Here is a 17,842-nt window from a genome sequence, read left to right as displayed (position 1 = left end):
ATAGTGCAAATTTGAACATCAAAGCTCCAACAAAAGACTAAATCTACACACTAGCGAATAAGGTCAAGATTTGGCAGTAACATGGATATTTCAGTTTCTAAAAATAGTCAGACATAGTTTTCTCTTTTCGGTCTGATTTGGAGGTCTTATCAAAATAACCTGACACCAAAAAAAGTGTGCTGTGTCATCATGGTGTAAATCAATGAATCTAAGGGACAAAATAAATTTCCAGAGAGCATGGTTTCATGCATACAACTCTTACTTCATGAACATATAACAAAGCCCGGTAAGTGACTGAGTGTCTTTATTACAGTAAAGATACAACAATTGTTACTACCAATTCAAGCTCACAACTACGACTTCACTAAATAATTACCTTATTTTGATTCTAAACATACTTGAGTTATATAACTTAACATCAACCTCAAATTCCAACTCATTTTTTGGTTTCCTTATGTTGATGTCATTTGGAGAAGGTACTAGAACCGACTTCAAATGTCCCACAGACATTTTGTTCTCAACATGACACCCTGAAATTGAAATTACTTCTTCATCTTTGATATCACAGACTTCCTCTTACCTCCTGATGTAAAGCTCATGTATTTCTGGTTGTTGACTGTTTCTTTGGAATCATAGAATTTGAGAACATCTAGAACAGCTTGTGGGTTCTTCTTCTGTTCCAATTTTGTTATGTTGGAGGTTTGGAGTAATCGTGCCCATTGCTCAGGAATTCCCTGTGGACAACCAAAGGGAAAGAATGGTAGCTCAGAACATTCTGCAGCAGCATTTTTATGTTCCAGTAAAGTTCTTCACCAAGAAGCCCATGCTACCTGTAGGATTACACTTGGGAAACTGAAGTTACATTCTAGATTTAAAGTTAGTAACTTAATAATGCAATCATTCTCTTCTCTAATTAAAACACATAGGTAAAACTAGGATCCAACTTAAAAAGGGTGGGTGGGAGTATGACTGTGATAGAAAAAAAAAGCGCATGAAAATCACCTCCATATTGACTCTGCTCATCCATGAAATGATGTTTACGGCTTAGCTTATTTTTTTTCTGGCGACTCAGGGCAGACATAGCAAGACTTCTCTAAATTTGTGCACAGCATAGTAAAGTGCAGATCAATGGATTTTATGACTGGAATAACATAAGCTGTTTCTGGTCATGTTGTAATCAGAATATATTTTAGAATAAAAGGAAAGGATCACCCTTGGTCAGGTTATACTTTGTGATTACAAAATGTAATTTTTTGGGTCTAGAGCTTTACTATAAAGGCAGGTTGGTAGGAGACAAAAATAGAATTGTGGAGGAGCAAGAACCACTGAGATGCTAAACAGTAACATTAATGCTGCTTTGGGCATTTCCCCTGCAGCTTTCTTCAGGGCATGCCCTCCTTCTCCTTTCCTCTCTCTCCCTTCCTCCTCACTTCATTTATAGGCCACAAAGAACCTGGGGACTATGAAAACCACGACAAAGCCTTGTGATAATTTATAATAATCTGAAGCATTTAGAGCAGAGAGGAGGGAGTATTTGGAAATCTAACCAAAGAGAATTGCAAAAATTAGAGGTTAGCTTTGCATTGAGCATTCAACATTCTTTCCTACATGTTCAGCCTACAGAAGTCCCAATTTCATAATTATCCAACCTCCAAGAACAACTTGGAGAGAGAAACAGACACACTATTCCTGAAGTGCATCCAGACACAATTTATGTGGCTTTTTCCTATGAAGTCTCGGCAAAACAATGTGTGACGTGGGCCTCCAGAGTTTGGGAATGACAACAAAAAAAGTGAGATAAGCCAAGCAACAACTCTACTGCACACACATGAACCTGCTGCTGCAGTGCTATGACATCTCAAAGAAGCACTTTGATGCAAGCTTCTTTTGGGCCTGTGACGCACCTCTGGGAGCTTCCCTGGGCACATCTGTGAGCCATAGAGATCTGGCTGTAATGGACGTAAATAAAGAAAGAAAAGAAAGTTAAAACAGAATGTGGGACAACTTAGAAGGTGGGAGGAGATGAAACCAATGGGTCTGAATGGGGGGAGTCCCTTCTAAAGTGGGGCGGTTATGAAAATAGGGAGGTTTTAACTAAATCAGGGACAGGACAGGCTTCAGGACAACAGATTTAAGAGAACAGAGAGAACGACAATGTTCCAAAGTTTAGATGTATAATTCCACTTTTGGCAAGATGCTTCCTCCATAAATATGTATTAATAAGAATTATTAAATGATTGTAGAAATTATTAAAAGGCAGAAACATGAATTTGGAGGCAAGAAGGATGGCATCATGAAAAGCTTTGACAATAATTTGTAAGTTGTTTTTATAATTGGGTGATCACAGGTAGCCAATGGCCATGTGATAAACTTACAAATTTCAGTTCCCAATTCTGGTTAACCAATTTTAGTTTCAAAAGTGTGTATGTGGCTAAAATTCAAAGGATGGCTGTATGGAAACACTGAATTTCATTCTCATTGATGTGATTCTTTTGCACTTTGTAGCTGAAGTCATGGCTGGCTTAGAGAAAACTAGATAAAGAACATTCCCACACAGCCAGACTCTATATGTTAAGTTTCTTAGATATTTAGACCAGGGAAAGGGAAACAATTCCATTTCAAACCATATATACATAATTTCCATTTTAGTGCTGCAGTTCTAAAATCCCACTTCCCACAAAATAAGACAAGATATAAGGTAACAGCTTTGCCTAAATAAAGGTATCTCAAATGCTACAGAAACATGCTTGACCCAACTGGCTTGATTTTGTATATATGTCCTTGATTCCTGGTATTTGGGGTTACTCCAAGCACAGTGAAACGACACTTTTACATGCATTTTTCACGCGGCTAGATGCTGAAGCCTTAAGCCAAAAATTTGAACTCAGGAGCCCATGCATGATCCCAGTTATGATTCTAAGTGCAATTAATAGCATTTGGTTAATACCGTAATGGCCAAAGGAGTTATTAAGTGTTACAAATTGAGGTATGCATTGCACATAACCACTAGAGCAGACGTTACTGGCATAATCATTACCATAATCATTAGAATATTGGCAGTTATTATACATTCCCATGGCACTTCTAAACTTTTGTGATAAATAGTCTTATGATCACTAGACAGCAGGAAAAAATGCTGTCAATAGCAGAAAATCCTCCAGACAACTATACTTACCACATGACTACACTGCTGACGTAATTTTGACTACACTGCTGACATTTCTTTTTTCTAAGTTGAGACAAATCCAATTATCAATAAAACCCGACATTCAAATTTGAATGTATGCCACAAAGGCACATAGTCATAAAGCCATCTCATTATGACACGTTGAGGAACTAATCCCAAAAGTTAGACAGCTAATGAAGACCTAGGAGTTTGAGCATCAGAAGCAGGAGCACATATCAATGCCTGACTGTGTATAGGATACCAACTAGAAGTACATCAAGCTGGGGGTTGTCCAGTGTAGCCCGGGAGAATGGCAGCATGATATAACAGGCCAAGCATTTATCTTATCATAAGAAATGATAATTTATATCACTCATACCATTTTTCCCTCTGATTGACTTGAAGCGACCGTCACAGGTCTAGAGGTCTGGAAAGGGGAGTTCTGAAGTATTTGGGACAAAAATGGCAATATAAAGGATGAGGACTTGTAATCATTGAATACCAAAAATCTCACCTCCCAACCTACTTTTAGCTTCAGGGTCCAAGTGTATGACCAGGTATACAAGGTCATATGGGCCAATTAGCCAGAGAGTAATCACCAAGCAACACAGCAAATCAGTGCCCAAATATTCAAAATAACAAGCCCTTGTAAGACAACTGGATTAGATAGTTCAGCAAATTGCACAAAATTCAACCTCAACAGCCACGATAATCAAACTTAATATGATCCCCTCCCAACACACAGTAAATTAGTGGTGCTATGACAATTAGGACCCAATTCTAAACCCTACCAATAAAAAGACTTTCTTAAAAGCTTTTTATAATTTGGCATGTTTAAATTCAATAAACATAATAATATAGTAAATGTAAATCACAGGTTAAAAAAGTACCAAAAAGGGTAGAATTTGGCATCTTTAAAAATAATGTATGAACAAGTAGTTACAAAAGATCATCAGGATGACAATAAAGTACTTCCATTTTCTAAATTTAGCCTATGTCTTTCTATATATTCAATGGATTCGTAATAATGGAATACTTCCAAACAGCTATCTTCTTTCAAATTGGGGATATTTTTAGTAGGGAGAGGAGCATTTGTTTCATATGGTTTGGTTGTATCCAACTGTTTTTCATCATTGGAAAGATAGTCCATCACTTTGGGTTCTTTGGGTTCTAATTGACAGCAAAATGAAGATGACTGGTGCTGCAGTCAGCAAGATGGTGGTGATTTACTTTCTTTCATTTCCATTCAGAATCCAGAAAGATAAATGAAAGAGCTAGAGATAGAGATACTGTATCATAAGATGACAAGTAAGTCTGAAAAGTGGAAAGAATAAAATATTGGAGAGCAACTAGAATATCACATGAGATAACTGGATGAGAAAATTTTCACATCAGAAAACAAAAAGGAAGAAAAAAAGAAAAGAAAAATAGTAAATGACAACAATAAAACACAAGAGCAGTTTAAATGAGGAAAAGCACAGAGAACATTAAAATGTCAAAGCTGGAAAAATTAATAAAAAAGGGAAGAGTTATTAGGCAAAACTTTAATAAAGTTTAAGGGATTTTCTTGTTTCAAGTGTCAGCAAAAATAGTTACAATCTTTTTATAATTTTTTAAAAATAGAACGTTTTTCAGGTTATACAAATTACTTTTTTTCTGGTGGTGATGATGGTGGTGGTAGTCGTAATAGCAAGGTTGGAGTATCTAAGTGTGGCTAAGCGAATATTCTGCAAATATAGTAAAGACTGGGTTCACACTCAAAGCCATTTGAGTAATGTCTCTGACTTTAATGATGTAATTGGTTAAATCTTACCTATCTCCACTTTATGTGTCAATATTTCTTAACGTTCTCCTCTGCTTGTTACTGAGAACGCAGAAATAATCAGCTTACACCACTTTATGAGGCCAAGGTGTTTACTGTTTCCATTTCCATTCTCCTATCACTTACTTCCAGAATTGAAAAAATAAGATAATTTGACTGTCAATTCAGCAACATTGCTTCTCCACATAGATTAATTTGTTCCTTCTTTTTTTCCACTTAATCATATAACACAGTCTATTCACTACTATGTTATGAAACAAAAAACTCAACTACTTAATATGTAAATTTCTCTCTGGTTTAACAGCCCAGGAATTGATGGTGATGGCTCTATCAAAGATTTTTTTTTAAATGCCCTCAAATTTACTCCTTATTTCAGAATGCACATTTTGATGGAGTTCATTAATAGTATGGGGAAAGGTAGTTGACCTTCCTGGGGACATATTTCTTGCCATAGCCATATCTTTTCTCTCATTGAGCTAAAAAAAAAAAAAAAAAAAAAAAGAGATACTAGTTCTTTTTTTTTTAAAAAGTATAAAATTCCATAGATCTGAGATCTTGTGCTATTTGAGCACTACAAATATTCAGCAAAAGGCTTGATCTATAGCTATGGTCTATCCAGAGAATTCTTATTGGTATTTACTATGGATTGCATGACATCTCTAGAGAGAGATATCTAGAGAGAGAGGAGAGAGATGCACATAACAACTAGAACATACATGATATATCCATCAATATTTCTTCTTGAAATATAAGGTTTTATGAATATCTACAAAATGTACCTACTAAAAATTGTAAAAATAATCTACATTCTTGAAATCAAAGGGAAAACCAGGTCAGTTCCATAGAGATTCTTGGTTAGTGTAGTTAGCTGATCTGGGTAGTCTAGGTTTTAATGTAAAGCCTGAATTATTCAGATGAATTATTTTCACTGGCCAAGGTGAGTAGATGATTATCTGATTCAGTTCACTTGATAAAGAAAAAGCTCAGGCAGTGTCTCTCTGCCAGGAGTACATTCTCTGTGCCATGGTTAGTTAATATTTTCAACCAAGTTGAGACTATACAGTGATCAAACTTTTTTAAAAGATGGACAAAACAATTTGGTCAATGCTGTTGCCATCCTCTATTTCCATCTATGATTGCCTAGGCAATGTCCATCTTATTTGGAACCATCAAAAATATTAAGTCTGACATTTTGGGACATGGCAATTCTTGCTTGAAACATATTTTCACAAAGGAATTTTTCGTGGCTTACAAAACAAAACAAGGAGCTTACTCACAGTGAATTCCCCGGTGACTGCATCAAACCCCACATGAATCGTATGCTCAAAGTCTGAAGGAAGAGAGATCTCTGGGCGCTCTTTCTCCTTCTTCTTATTGGCTAAAGGCAAAATGTTAACATGTATTTATTTGGGGTACAGTTTTGGCATCCACAAGTTGTACAATTAGGTTCATCAAAACAATTACAAAGTTGAAAGACAATTGATTCCAACACAATTTTAACAACACTTAACTCCAGAAATTCCAATTATTTGCAGAAGTAGCTAAGAGAGTGATGACAAATGTCATATCCAAATAATTCAAAATTTCCAAAACTCATTTGAAACAAATCTCTCATTCAAACTGATTTATGCCTTTTACCAGTGTAACCAGGAGGTATCTAGGGATATTGTGTTTAACTGGCTTTGTTGAATCAAATACCACTTACTAAGGAAGAAATTCATCATACACAAGTCAAGCTAAGGCATACTATTAGAAAGAATAGAAAAGCACTTCAGCTTTCAATAAAGATACTGTGAATTGTTTCTATGTTAACGATAGCTAATAATCAAGTGGTTGGTACTTATTTAATTTAACATGTTTATATTATTAACCATATCTTAACAGACTCTTCTATTAACAAGAATACCACTGCAAATCAATTATGTTACAAATCTTTTTTATTATTAAAAATATTTCAATCATTTCCTACCCAGCACTTTGCTAGTAAAAAGCTACAAATTGCTGCTTTTTTTACTGAATTAATTTTATTTAGTTTTCAGAAAACTTAAAGCCATTCCTTGGTTTAGTTTTTCTAGTTTGTAGTTATTTTTCCATGTTTCCATTGTATTTTGTCATATCAGCCATTCAAAAACCATTTTTCAAGTAGCAGATTTTTCAAAGTTACATAATTACAAATAAATGTATCAGTAGCTCACAATTTAAAAGCCTATAAAGATATAATCACTGAATAAACTAAGTTGAGAACTATAGTCTATCTGGAAATAGTTCCCAGGAGGAAGTCACTGTGGAAACACTCTAAAATGGCATCTAGTAGCTTCCATAACACACTTATTAGCAGATCTGAGCATGTATCTCTGGTGAGGCTGCATTTCACACTGAAAAAAATAGTACTCACCCTCCTAATACAGGGCATGTCAGCATGAACCAGGTTTACCCAGTTAAAACCAATCAACTTCAGAATTGCCAGGGCGGTCAATTTAGAACATTCTGGTTCAAATAGATGTTGCCTTGGCCTGAATTACAGGCAACACTCAAATGTATATGGATTATTGGTTTCGTGGGTTACCCATGATAAATTTTAAATTCAAAACTTTTCATGTTCAAAGGCTATTCTTATGGCTTCTTGTCTCATTCCACTCTCTCTCACTGTTCCTTATCTTCAGCCACAGGACAGAGATATGGGGCAGAAATATGAAAACTGAAGTAGTGAGAGGAACTATACAGGATCAGGAAAGAAAGGTTGGGAGCAGGGGAACAAGAGTCACCCAAGGCCTTTATCTGGCCATGGAGCACATTTAGGACTCATTTTGAAAAAATACATATATGCCATATAACTTACCCTTAGTACAGATTCCATTTTTACAGTGAGCCTACTTTATTCATGAATATTATTCTAACAGTGAAGTTTAGAGTTTTCTGTTGGTACTCCTACTTCCCCTGCATGTTTGTGAACTATAGCTAACGTTTATACTTGTTCAACTACCATTTTTTACTTGTTCAGAAAGGCACTCCGGTGTCATCACTCTACTGAAGGTGTCCTAGCCACTCCTGTATTCATTTTCTTACTTTTTCTCTTTCATGATGTCCCATCCATGCTGGCCATGGCTAGCTACTTCTCTTTCTACTTCCTTGACAATGTGGCCTGGCATTCCTCCTTTCTCAGTGACCCTTCTTTCTTTGATTGTCATTGCTTTTGCCTTTGCTAGTACAGTTTTCGGCCTTCTACATTTCTTTCTCTATTGGATTGCCTCCACTCCCAAATACTAACTCATGTTAGGTAATTCCCTAATCTGTGGTTGGCAGGGGTGGATCCACATGTTGGAGGACCAAATACTTTATGTAATTTGAGAGAAGTTTCCCTTTAAGTAAAAGACCTTATAAAATTACAAATACAAATGTACTGGGGCCCCTCGAGGGCCTTGGAAGGGTTCCAGGCAAGTGAGGAACTCTGAAGGAGCAGTTTCATTCACTTCACAGTAATTAGCTCTTGGTAAGCTTTTTGGGGTCAATCTTCTGAAAAATCTGAAGAAAGCTATGGAACTTCTGCCCATAAAAAGGTACTATACACATATACTTTCACAGGTTCATTATTCTCCTGGACTCCGAGTTAAGAGCCCCTACCTTAATCTGTACCTCCAAATCTTATATCATTTTGAATTCATGGCCCCTCTTGTCAGCAAATAAACTTTCCCAACTTTTCTATTAGTATTGGCAAAATATTTGTAGCAAATTGACTAAGCACTCCACTTGGGCTGAGTTATACGCAGAATTGGCTTAATGGTGTTTTCCTAGAAGGCCACCAGACTGCCAATGCCTTGTCAGCCTAACTATGCAATGTTCTTCACTCAGGGCTAAGCATAACAAAGGCAGGAAGCCCAAGTTTGCTCCTCTTCTGGTGTTCCCTATCACAGTGAAATGATACCACTAACCACGCAGATTAGAGAAGAAGCAAGGCCTTAGGCTCCTCCTCCTTTAGGCGGCTCTAAGCAATGAAAAAAAAAATTATGATCCTCCTCTCCAATATGCAATTCAAATAAAAACAATACTAAGGCATAAACAATTAAGGAAGTGCAAAAGTTCTGATGTTCCTATGGTGAGCGAGTCTTTTTTTAAGCTATGTATTCAAAATTAAACTGTTTCCACATTTCGGATACTTCAGATTTACTAGATGCCATATACAAATGCTTGCTCTGGCTCCTGAGTAATCCAGCACTGGCCCAGCTGCCCAAACCAAGAATCTGGGAGTCATCTTTCACTCCTTTATTTCTATGCTAATTGATCATCAAGTTTTGTATATTCTATCTCCTAAACTGGTCTTGAATCCATCCTCTTCTCTTCATCCCCACAAATAATTATCTTAGTCCAAGGCATCATCACTTCTCATTTAGCATCACTGCCTCCAATTTTATCCACTTCCGTTCATTTCTCTACTCTGTGGCTAGATCACATTCTTGCATTTGTGTGTGTGTGTGTGTTGTTGTTGTTGTTTGTTTGTTTGATGGAGTCTCGCTCTGTCACCCAGGCTGGAGTACAGTGGCATGATCTCGGCTCACTGCAAACTCCGCCTCCCAGGTTCAAACGATTCTCCTGCCTCAGCCTCCTGAGTAACATTCTTGCCTTTAAGATGCTTAAATGCTGTTTCCTATTGCCCATAAGTTAAAAGTTCATTTTTTTTAGCATGATATCCAAGGGCCTGCATGATATGTTCCTAAGTTTACCACTCCAACCTCTCTATTCTTGCCATGTGCCCCATTACTTGTACACATTCAATGCTCCCTAAATTACCAGGCTTTCTCATACCTCCAAGCTTTTATACATGCTATATCTATGCCTGGAAAGTCTTACTTCTTACCCTCTCCCCCAAATTTATGGGGATCACTCCTATTAGTCCTTACTCTTAAAGACTCACTCTTGGGCTTTTTCTCCTTTGGCAAATCTTTTCCTATCTCCCCTCTGCAGACAAAGTTAAATGCCTGTCCTTTCATGCTCCCGTAGAGCTACTCAGTGTCTACTTTGAGCTTGGCACCATTAGCATAGGATTGTTATTTTTTACATATCTACCTATCTAAAATTTGAGATACTTGACAGTAAAAGAGTGTAATTTATTTATTCTCACATTCCCCAGCAACTAGCTTGTACCCGCACACCTAATAGCTATCATGAATGGGACACTCACCACGTGCCAAGTATCTGGGGCTATCTCATTTAATCTCCACAACAGTCATATGAAGTAGGTCTTGTTCTTGTTTTATAGATGAGAAAAGTGGGACTTATTGGGGTTAAATCATATACCCAGGATTACACAGCTGGCAAATATCAGAGCCAGGATTTGAATCTAGGTCCCCACTTTGTCTCCAAAACCAAAGTTTTCAACAGTTAAACTATTTCTCAGTGGCATTAAAAAACAAAAAAAGATTTGAGCTCTAGCTTTCAGTAAGTGTTTAGTGATAAACTAGACCCTAGATGAGAACCGGTTTTTCTTTTGTTTTGTTTTTTAGATACACTAAAATGTCTGTGTCACCCTGCAAAATTCTGTGAGCATTTGTCATTTATCTTAAGGCTCAACCTGGTCAGCTCTCTGGGTTGATATTTGCAGAGAGCAGAAGTCCAAAAAAGTATCACTTTCTAAGTGTATCTCCCATATTCTATTGGAACTCAGAACAAGGCTACAAATTGCTGCCTGGATCACAAACTGCAAACAGCATTTGGCCTTGAGATCTATTGGGAGTTCTGGTTGTAATTCCCAGGGCCAGCTAATCTCTCCAGAATCTCTCATCCTGACATATTTCTCTATTGTGCTACTTCATAAAGAATGAGAAGTCCCTGTAGTCATCTATCATCTTTTATATGCCCACCCCAGTGTTCTGCAGTTCTTTTACCTGCAAGAGTTTGTCCTATCAGAAACATTTTTTTCTACATTTTCTACCTCTTCCTTCGCCTCTTGCCTTAGGTTTTCATACTTCACTGTACATCATTTTCATCAGAGAACTTAAAAAAAAAAGAGAGATGCCATCTCCAGAGATTCAGATTCAGTTAGTCTGGGGTAGCCTTAGGCATCTTTATTTTTTAAAACTCCTCAGGTATTTCTATTACTTAGCTGGGATTGAGAACAACAACTTTCAACTCTACTAACCATTGAGGGTACCACTTCCTTAGATAAGACTGGTGGAGGCTGCTCACCCTTTCTCATCCCAAGCCTGTAGGTCTGAGAGAATGGAGAAGGCAGACTTTCTCTTTTTTTACTCCAAATGACTTGAGATCAGTACTTCTACACTTGCCTACACAATCCTCTCTTTTGAGATTATCACCACCTAGTTCCCCTGGCCAAGTGCATCGTTCTCCATTGAGGACTTTGGCTCCCAGTCTTCCTTCCTACATTCTGTGCTGCCACCACTGTGTGAAACAGGATATTAATGGACACCTCCTTCATACCCTTTCCTTATGGATCCTTGATCTCTCTCAACTCTAAAGAATTTTACCTCCCTTCCACTTCTGCAGTCATTCCCACAGCCATCTTTTAAACCATTGGTTCTCAAGCAGGGCTGCATATCAGAATAACCTGTAGAGTTCCATAAAATACCAATGCCTAGAGCCCACCAATAACCTACTATATCAGGATTTCTGGGGATGAAACCTGGGCAAATGAATTTTTAAAACTCCAGAGATAATGTGCAGCCAGAGTGGAGAGCCACAGTTGCCCCAGATCTTTTTATTATCCAGAATAACCCTTTCTCTGCAATATTCAACCTTGTTATCTCATTCTCTGAGCTCAGCTTCCCATCTGGCTAACCTGCTAATTGTTTCAAGTGCTTACTCCTATTTTACTTGTTCTTTGATCTCAAGACCTCCATTTCTAGAAGGGAATGGGGAATATTGAAACAAGGCAATAACAGCAGATTTGAGTTTCAAAATATCATTCTAGTCACTTCCATTTTTAGCCAATTTCTCAGCTCCCTTCTGGCTGAGACTCTATGGTCCAGCATGTAAATTGCTCTTATGCCTCTGTCCTGGAAAATTTCACTCTTTGACTTCTTGTTATAATTGTCCTATGAAACCCCACCCTAATAGAATCCAACTATGAAAGCTCTCCACTTCTATGTCAAGGCTGCCAAGAGTTGCTGGAGGGAAATCACACAGCCATGCAGATTGGTTGGTGCTTATGATAGCTGGGTCATTAATGGTGCTTGACAATAGTTTCCTCACCCCTTGCCAACTTCCTTTTCCAATCACCACACCCAATATTCCAGAAATTCAGAACTCCACTCTAACTTTGGCTCTATCCCCTCCTCCCTTACATTCAGCATATGACCTTCCTTCTACTTCACTGAGATAAATGGAGGGACTCCTTTTTTTCAGTTGGAAATTCCTTTGATTTCACTTTCTCTCCCACCCCTATGAATTTATCTCCAGCTGTAGCATCTTCTTCTCTTCTGCCTCACTCCTGCCACTTTCTACCTAAAGTGAATCCACCAATTATGCTCTATTTCTTCTTGTATCCTCAATCTCTCCCTCTCAACTGGCACTTCTCTTTTGGCTTAAAAAACATGCTGAGATCACCATTGTCCTTAAAAATTAAAATGCTTCTGCTTCTTCACATACTTCTCTAGCTGTTATAGTCTTAGCTTTTCTTTCTTTAGGTTAAACTTCTTGAAAAGGTAATCTAGATTTCCTTAGCTCTCACTCCTCAAACCGGTGTAATGACTCCCCTGAAGTCACAAATTAGCCTCCTCCTTGACCAATGGCTACTTTTCTGTCCTTACAAGTGTGGACCTCTCAGTAAAAACTGACATTTGTGACCACGAACTTCTTGAAGCTAACATTTCCCCCACCTTCTTTCATACAACTCTTTCCTAGAGTCTATTTCTGCATTTCTCAGTTTTCTTTCTCAGCCTCATTTGCAGGAGGCTCCTCATCCCTTCTCATCAACACACTTCTCCCTTGGGTCATCTCATCCACATGCATGATTTCAATCCCCACTGACACTAGTGATTCTCCATATATACCTCCAGCCATGACATATCTGTTGCACCCCAACCCCATGTAGTTAACTGGCTATTGAACACCTCTATTTAGGTGCCTCACAGACCCCTCACACTAAATATTTTCAAAATCAAACCTAATTATTTCATTAATTATCTAACTAATTGCTTTTCCCTATCTAAAACAAGAAATAACAACTCTTTTGTTTCCTAACTCAACCTTCTCCAGCTCTTCCTCTCACCATCTGATTAGTTGCCTAGTTCTATGAATTCTCCTCCCTAAATAGTCCCTCTGCATTGTCCTCTCCTATTGCTGTTAGTGGCCCTTAAGCCAGGCCACTCTCATTTCTTACCTGTATGACTCCAACAGCCTGACTGGTCTCTTTCCCTCTCTTCCCGATTCCTCCTGTGGCTAGAGTGATATTTTGAAACACAAATATGATATCATTGCCCTGCTTCAATGTTCCCCCATTGCCTTCAGAATCAAATTTAAAGCCCTTAGCATGGCATAGATAAGCCCTCCAGGATCTGGTCCCCACTTATATCCACAGCTTCTTCTCTACCCCTCTCCCACTCTCAGAGCACCAGTTTTTCTGAACTACTTGTAGCTGTATTCATAGAAGCTCAACTAGCAGCACGTCATGCCTACTGCCTTCAAAATGATGGTCTTTCTACCTGGTGTGCCACTCACTCCTTAATGGCTAGCTCTATGCCTCCTTTAAGACTCACCTCAGTTCAATAATCATCTCCTCCAGGAAGCCTTCCCTAGCCACTCCTTCCTTCAGTCTTGAATAACTGCCTCTCTTCAGTTCTCATTCCTACATATTACACTTACCACACTAAACTCTAATCATTGAATAACTTATCTGTGTCCCTGACTAGACCTTTAGTTCTTTAAAGCCAGGGACTGGGACTTTTTTACCTTTGTACCCCAGCACCTGTCTAGCACAGCATCTGACTCAATGTTTAATGAATAAGCAAATGAACAAAAAATGAATGGATGAATGAATGACCTTCATTATATGAAATGAGGCCCAGTATATGGGGACAGGTCATGCCTATTTGCTGTAATGTGTTCATAGAAGAGGAGAAGATGATCGATGTCTGCCAAGAAGTCCTAAGGGTGAGGAGTGTATTTTAGAGTTGTTTTTGTAGTTGAAGTTGTTATTGGTGGCGTTGTTGCTGTTTTTCCCCCAACAGTGGGGATGACTCTATTCATTCAGGCACACCCCTTGCCAGGTACCACTTTGGGGCCAAAGGCATATATGGCAACTTAGCTGGGCATGGTTCAAGGTTGAGCAAAGCAACCAATTTTCCCCCCAGATGAAATCCCTGGATGGTGCTATGGCTGCCTTCTGAAAGCAATTTAGAAAGCTCTCACCTGAGTCTTCCTTGTTGTAGGAGTTCCATTTGTTATCTTCCCCTAAAATTCCTGGAAGTTTTGTTGGGCCTACTCACTGGAAGTCATATGGTCATTTTCAGATTTATTTTTTAGAACTCTTTCTAGCTTCTTGAAAACACAGCATGCAGGAAAAGAAAAAGGATGACAGAAGACAGACATAGGGAAATGCTTTCCTACATAAATTTAGCCTAAAAGCACAAAACAATAATCATCTTTTTAAAAGCAATGAAAAGCATGCAAAATATTCTGGTACATGTCATAATTTTAAAAGCAACATTTAAAGCCTTGTTAATACAGAAAGCTAAAAGCAAAATATCATATAAAGCATTTTTACTGCAGGAATAATTTTTCTAAAGAAAAATAAACACATAGTCTGGCTAGTTCTATGAGGCAAGCATTTTACAACCCTGGCTCTAAAACACAACTTCCTCCTGCTACTGTCCCAGCTTCTTTTCCTTTGAATCAGTGAGTCAGTTAGCAACTATATTGAATTGTGGATGAATGTAGTGACAGGTTATTCTGGGTGATTCATTAGAAACTTCAGTAATATTCTGAACTTGCAATCGAACTGGGAAAATAACCTTAATAAACAAGAAATAGCAACAGAAACTACCAAAGGAAATTAGGTGCTAAGTTGGGCAGAATAGAGTAGAGTAGCATGTCAAAAGAAAAGATCACAGAAATCTGTGGTGGACAGTCAGGGCTTACTGGAGGAGGTGTGTCTTGAGAAATGGGCCTTAAAGACTGGATACCTAGATGCAAGGGTAAGTCATCTCAACTAGGAAGAACAGTAGAGGTAAAAGGTTGGAAGTAGGGATGTATATTGCATGTTGATGAGGAAATGAGAAGACACAATAAATAAGTAGGGTGTAGCCTTGGAAATCAGGAAGGGAAGAAAGATGAAATCAGAGGTAGTAATACAAAATATGCTGAGAAAGATTTTTGAATAGTTGAATGACACAACAAAAAAAGGTGTGAGAAGACAAGCTAGATAGCTGTGTGCTGCTAAGGTACACATGCCATGGTGGGGGCTGGCTTCCAGATGGTTGCTGTTTCACTCAGGTGGAAAAGGAGAATGAATGGTGGGAGTGGAATGGGGAGGACCTCCCTACCACTGTATCTGTTGTCTCTAAGATCACTTACTGGACATTTCCCACAAACTCAGTGTGTGTGTGTGTGTGTGTGTGTGTGTGTGTGTGTGTGTGTGTGTATGATTTCTGCAACTATGTTGAAAATTACCTGAGGATAGGGAACCTTGTCTCATATGTAGTATCCCTCACAATAATCAGCACAGAGCTAGGCACATAAAAAGTAGGCACAACTCTTTTCTGAGTGGTATATAAGCAGTTAAAAACATGCTCCAGAATCTATAACTTTTAAACTGAGATAGCGAATAAATTAAATCTGTGCTCAAAGTCAGAATGCAGCCGAGATTTGTGCATTGGCTGGATACCCATATGTCTCTATCCTGTGGTCTTCCATTAAGTCCTTTGAGATAAAGGAAGCCTAATAAAACATTCCGTTAGGAGACTTGTAGTGAAGTTGCTGGGGTCGAGGCCCTCCTGGGAGGTGCACTTATAATCCCTAGCTTGACACCAGAAGCCTTTGTCCTTCTTTCCACCCTTTGTCCCCCTCACCCTGCCCAGGTGCAATCTGTATTCATTCAGTGTTATATATTCCTAAAGCCAAACAACTTTTGTAGTCACAGGGACCACTTCTGGCAGAAACAGCGGAGATGGCTAGGTTAGAGATCTGTCATATTTAAAGGCCTATTTTTCATCTCAATATTCCTGAGCCTTGATTTGGGAAATCCATACTGAAAGGATATAGAAGTCTTATTAAAGGGCCATCCACCTCCTATGGGTGACATCCTTCATTTTCCTAACAAATGATCGGTGGTTCATTGATTTATCTGTTACTAAAAAGCTGTCAGTTAGTGTCCCAAACAGGTCATTTACAAAACGTTGCCTTTGGCCTGTAAGAAACTAAATGCCTTAGTGTCTACTTAGCTATCAGGAAAGTGAATTAAGTGCTGTGGTTTTTCCTTTTTTTATTAAAAAAAAATGCCATTTTGCTTCATCCTCTGATTTGTGGGTCACAGAGCACAGTGTGCCATAACCCTCCTTAGGGAAGCCTTCTGAAGCCTTCCTTATACTTAGGTAACACTAAGTATCTCAGAATAGTTCTTCCTATGACAACAGCAGCCCTGCAGGTTTCAAAGAGGCAGGCGCTCATTTGTGAGAGCAATAGTTCCATAGGGACTGATTTCTGCAAAGTGTGTTCTAATCCCTGAGACATCTGCTCTGTAAACAAATATCCTGTTTGGGGGCATATTACGAGAGGGGACCCACAGGAATTTCTTAACTCCTGGATTTGCAAGAAGTACATTTCCCTGTACGCAGGGAGAGATCAGTTCTTTTGTTTACACCTAAATTTTTTTTTTTGGTATAAAGAATATCATTGTGTGGGCCTACAAATTTATTTATTTTTGCATTGGAAATATGTGAAAGTATATGTGGTGACTACAATAGAAAGATAGGCATGAAAATAGATTTTATTGTTGGCGGTAAGTATTTAAAGCAACTGACAGTACACGGTGAATAAGAATTTAAAAAGAAATTCCACATAACATACATATTTCTGGCATAAATTTAGCATCTTGGGCAAATACATATTGATTCTGAGCAGAAAAGGAAGGTGTTCATTAAATGAGTAAGAGGACCCAAATATCTTTTACATTCTGGATCATGAATGAATCTAAGGGGAGGGATGATAGGTGACTCTTGTGTTCTATTTTAATATTCCATATTTTTCTTTTTTACAAAAGCTAGTTACTTCCTGTTAGCAAATTAGGCCCTCAGGAGGAATAACTTGTCAGGATAAAGGTATGACTACTGTTGTAACCACTGAGGCACCTGGGTTCTACTTGCTTCTGTAAAAATTCAATTTTTGCCTATTCCATTGGCTGAAACCTGTTTATAAAACAAGCTATTCTCATTTTATGCAAGCAGTATAGTCTTCAACTACCACTGGACTAGGAGTTGGGGAATCCAAATTCTAGGTCTGCCTTGCTTTGTTATTAAGTAGTGGAGTAAATTTGTGGAAGTCATTTAACCTCTCTGAACTTCTGCCTTCCTCTGTAAAATGGGAATAATCCCTGCCTTACCTCTATCATAGGAAGTTTGAAGAAGGTAACTGATATGAGAGGTTTTGAACATTGTAATACACCTATGACGGCCTTCCAAAATACATCATCTTATAGCAATATACTAAGTAACAGGGTGACTATGTTTAGACCTAGCACTTTCATCTTATGAGTGATATCCTTAGAAGTATAACTACCGAGAAAAGAGGATTAAACTGGGCCATTTTAAACATTCACTGCTCTTATTATAATATCTTTTATTATATTAGCAAATCTCAAAAGCATATAGTTGGGAAGGCCCATGGTGGAAGGTCCATTCTCCCGCCTT

At 38.2% G+C, this 17,842-nt stretch overlaps 1 protein-coding gene across 13 annotated transcripts in view; it reads right to left on the bottom strand.

The window, feature by feature from the left end:
* PAK3 (p21 (RAC1) activated kinase 3) overlaps positions 1–17,842 on the bottom strand; it is a 302,976-nt gene that overhangs the window by 78,389 nt on the left and 206,745 nt on the right. For 7 of the 13 annotated variants that reach the window (XM_032757469.2, XM_032757470.2, XM_032757465.2 and 4 more), the window contains 3 exons: positions 6,266–6,366; positions 1,905–1,949; positions 581–734 (listed from right to left, as the gene is read on the bottom strand). In XM_032757469.2, coding sequence (XP_032613360.1) covers positions 581–734; positions 1,905–1,949; positions 6,266–6,366 — 300 coding nt within the window. The remainder of the gene's footprint in view (positions 1–580; positions 735–1,904; positions 1,950–6,265; positions 6,367–17,842) is intronic. The other 6 variants (XM_032757474.2, XM_032757477.2, XM_032757472.2 and 3 more) reach the window with 1 other exon arrangement.

This window comes from Hylobates moloch, unplaced genomic scaffold, assembly GCF_009828535.3.
Source record: "Hylobates moloch isolate HMO894 unplaced genomic scaffold, HMol_V3 SCAFFOLD_7, whole genome shotgun sequence".
Taxonomy (NCBI): Eukaryota; Metazoa; Chordata; class Mammalia; order Primates; family Hylobatidae; genus Hylobates; species Hylobates moloch.
The sequence above is the reverse complement of the archived record's forward strand: the minus strand, read 5'-3'. Positions and strand labels throughout refer to the sequence as shown.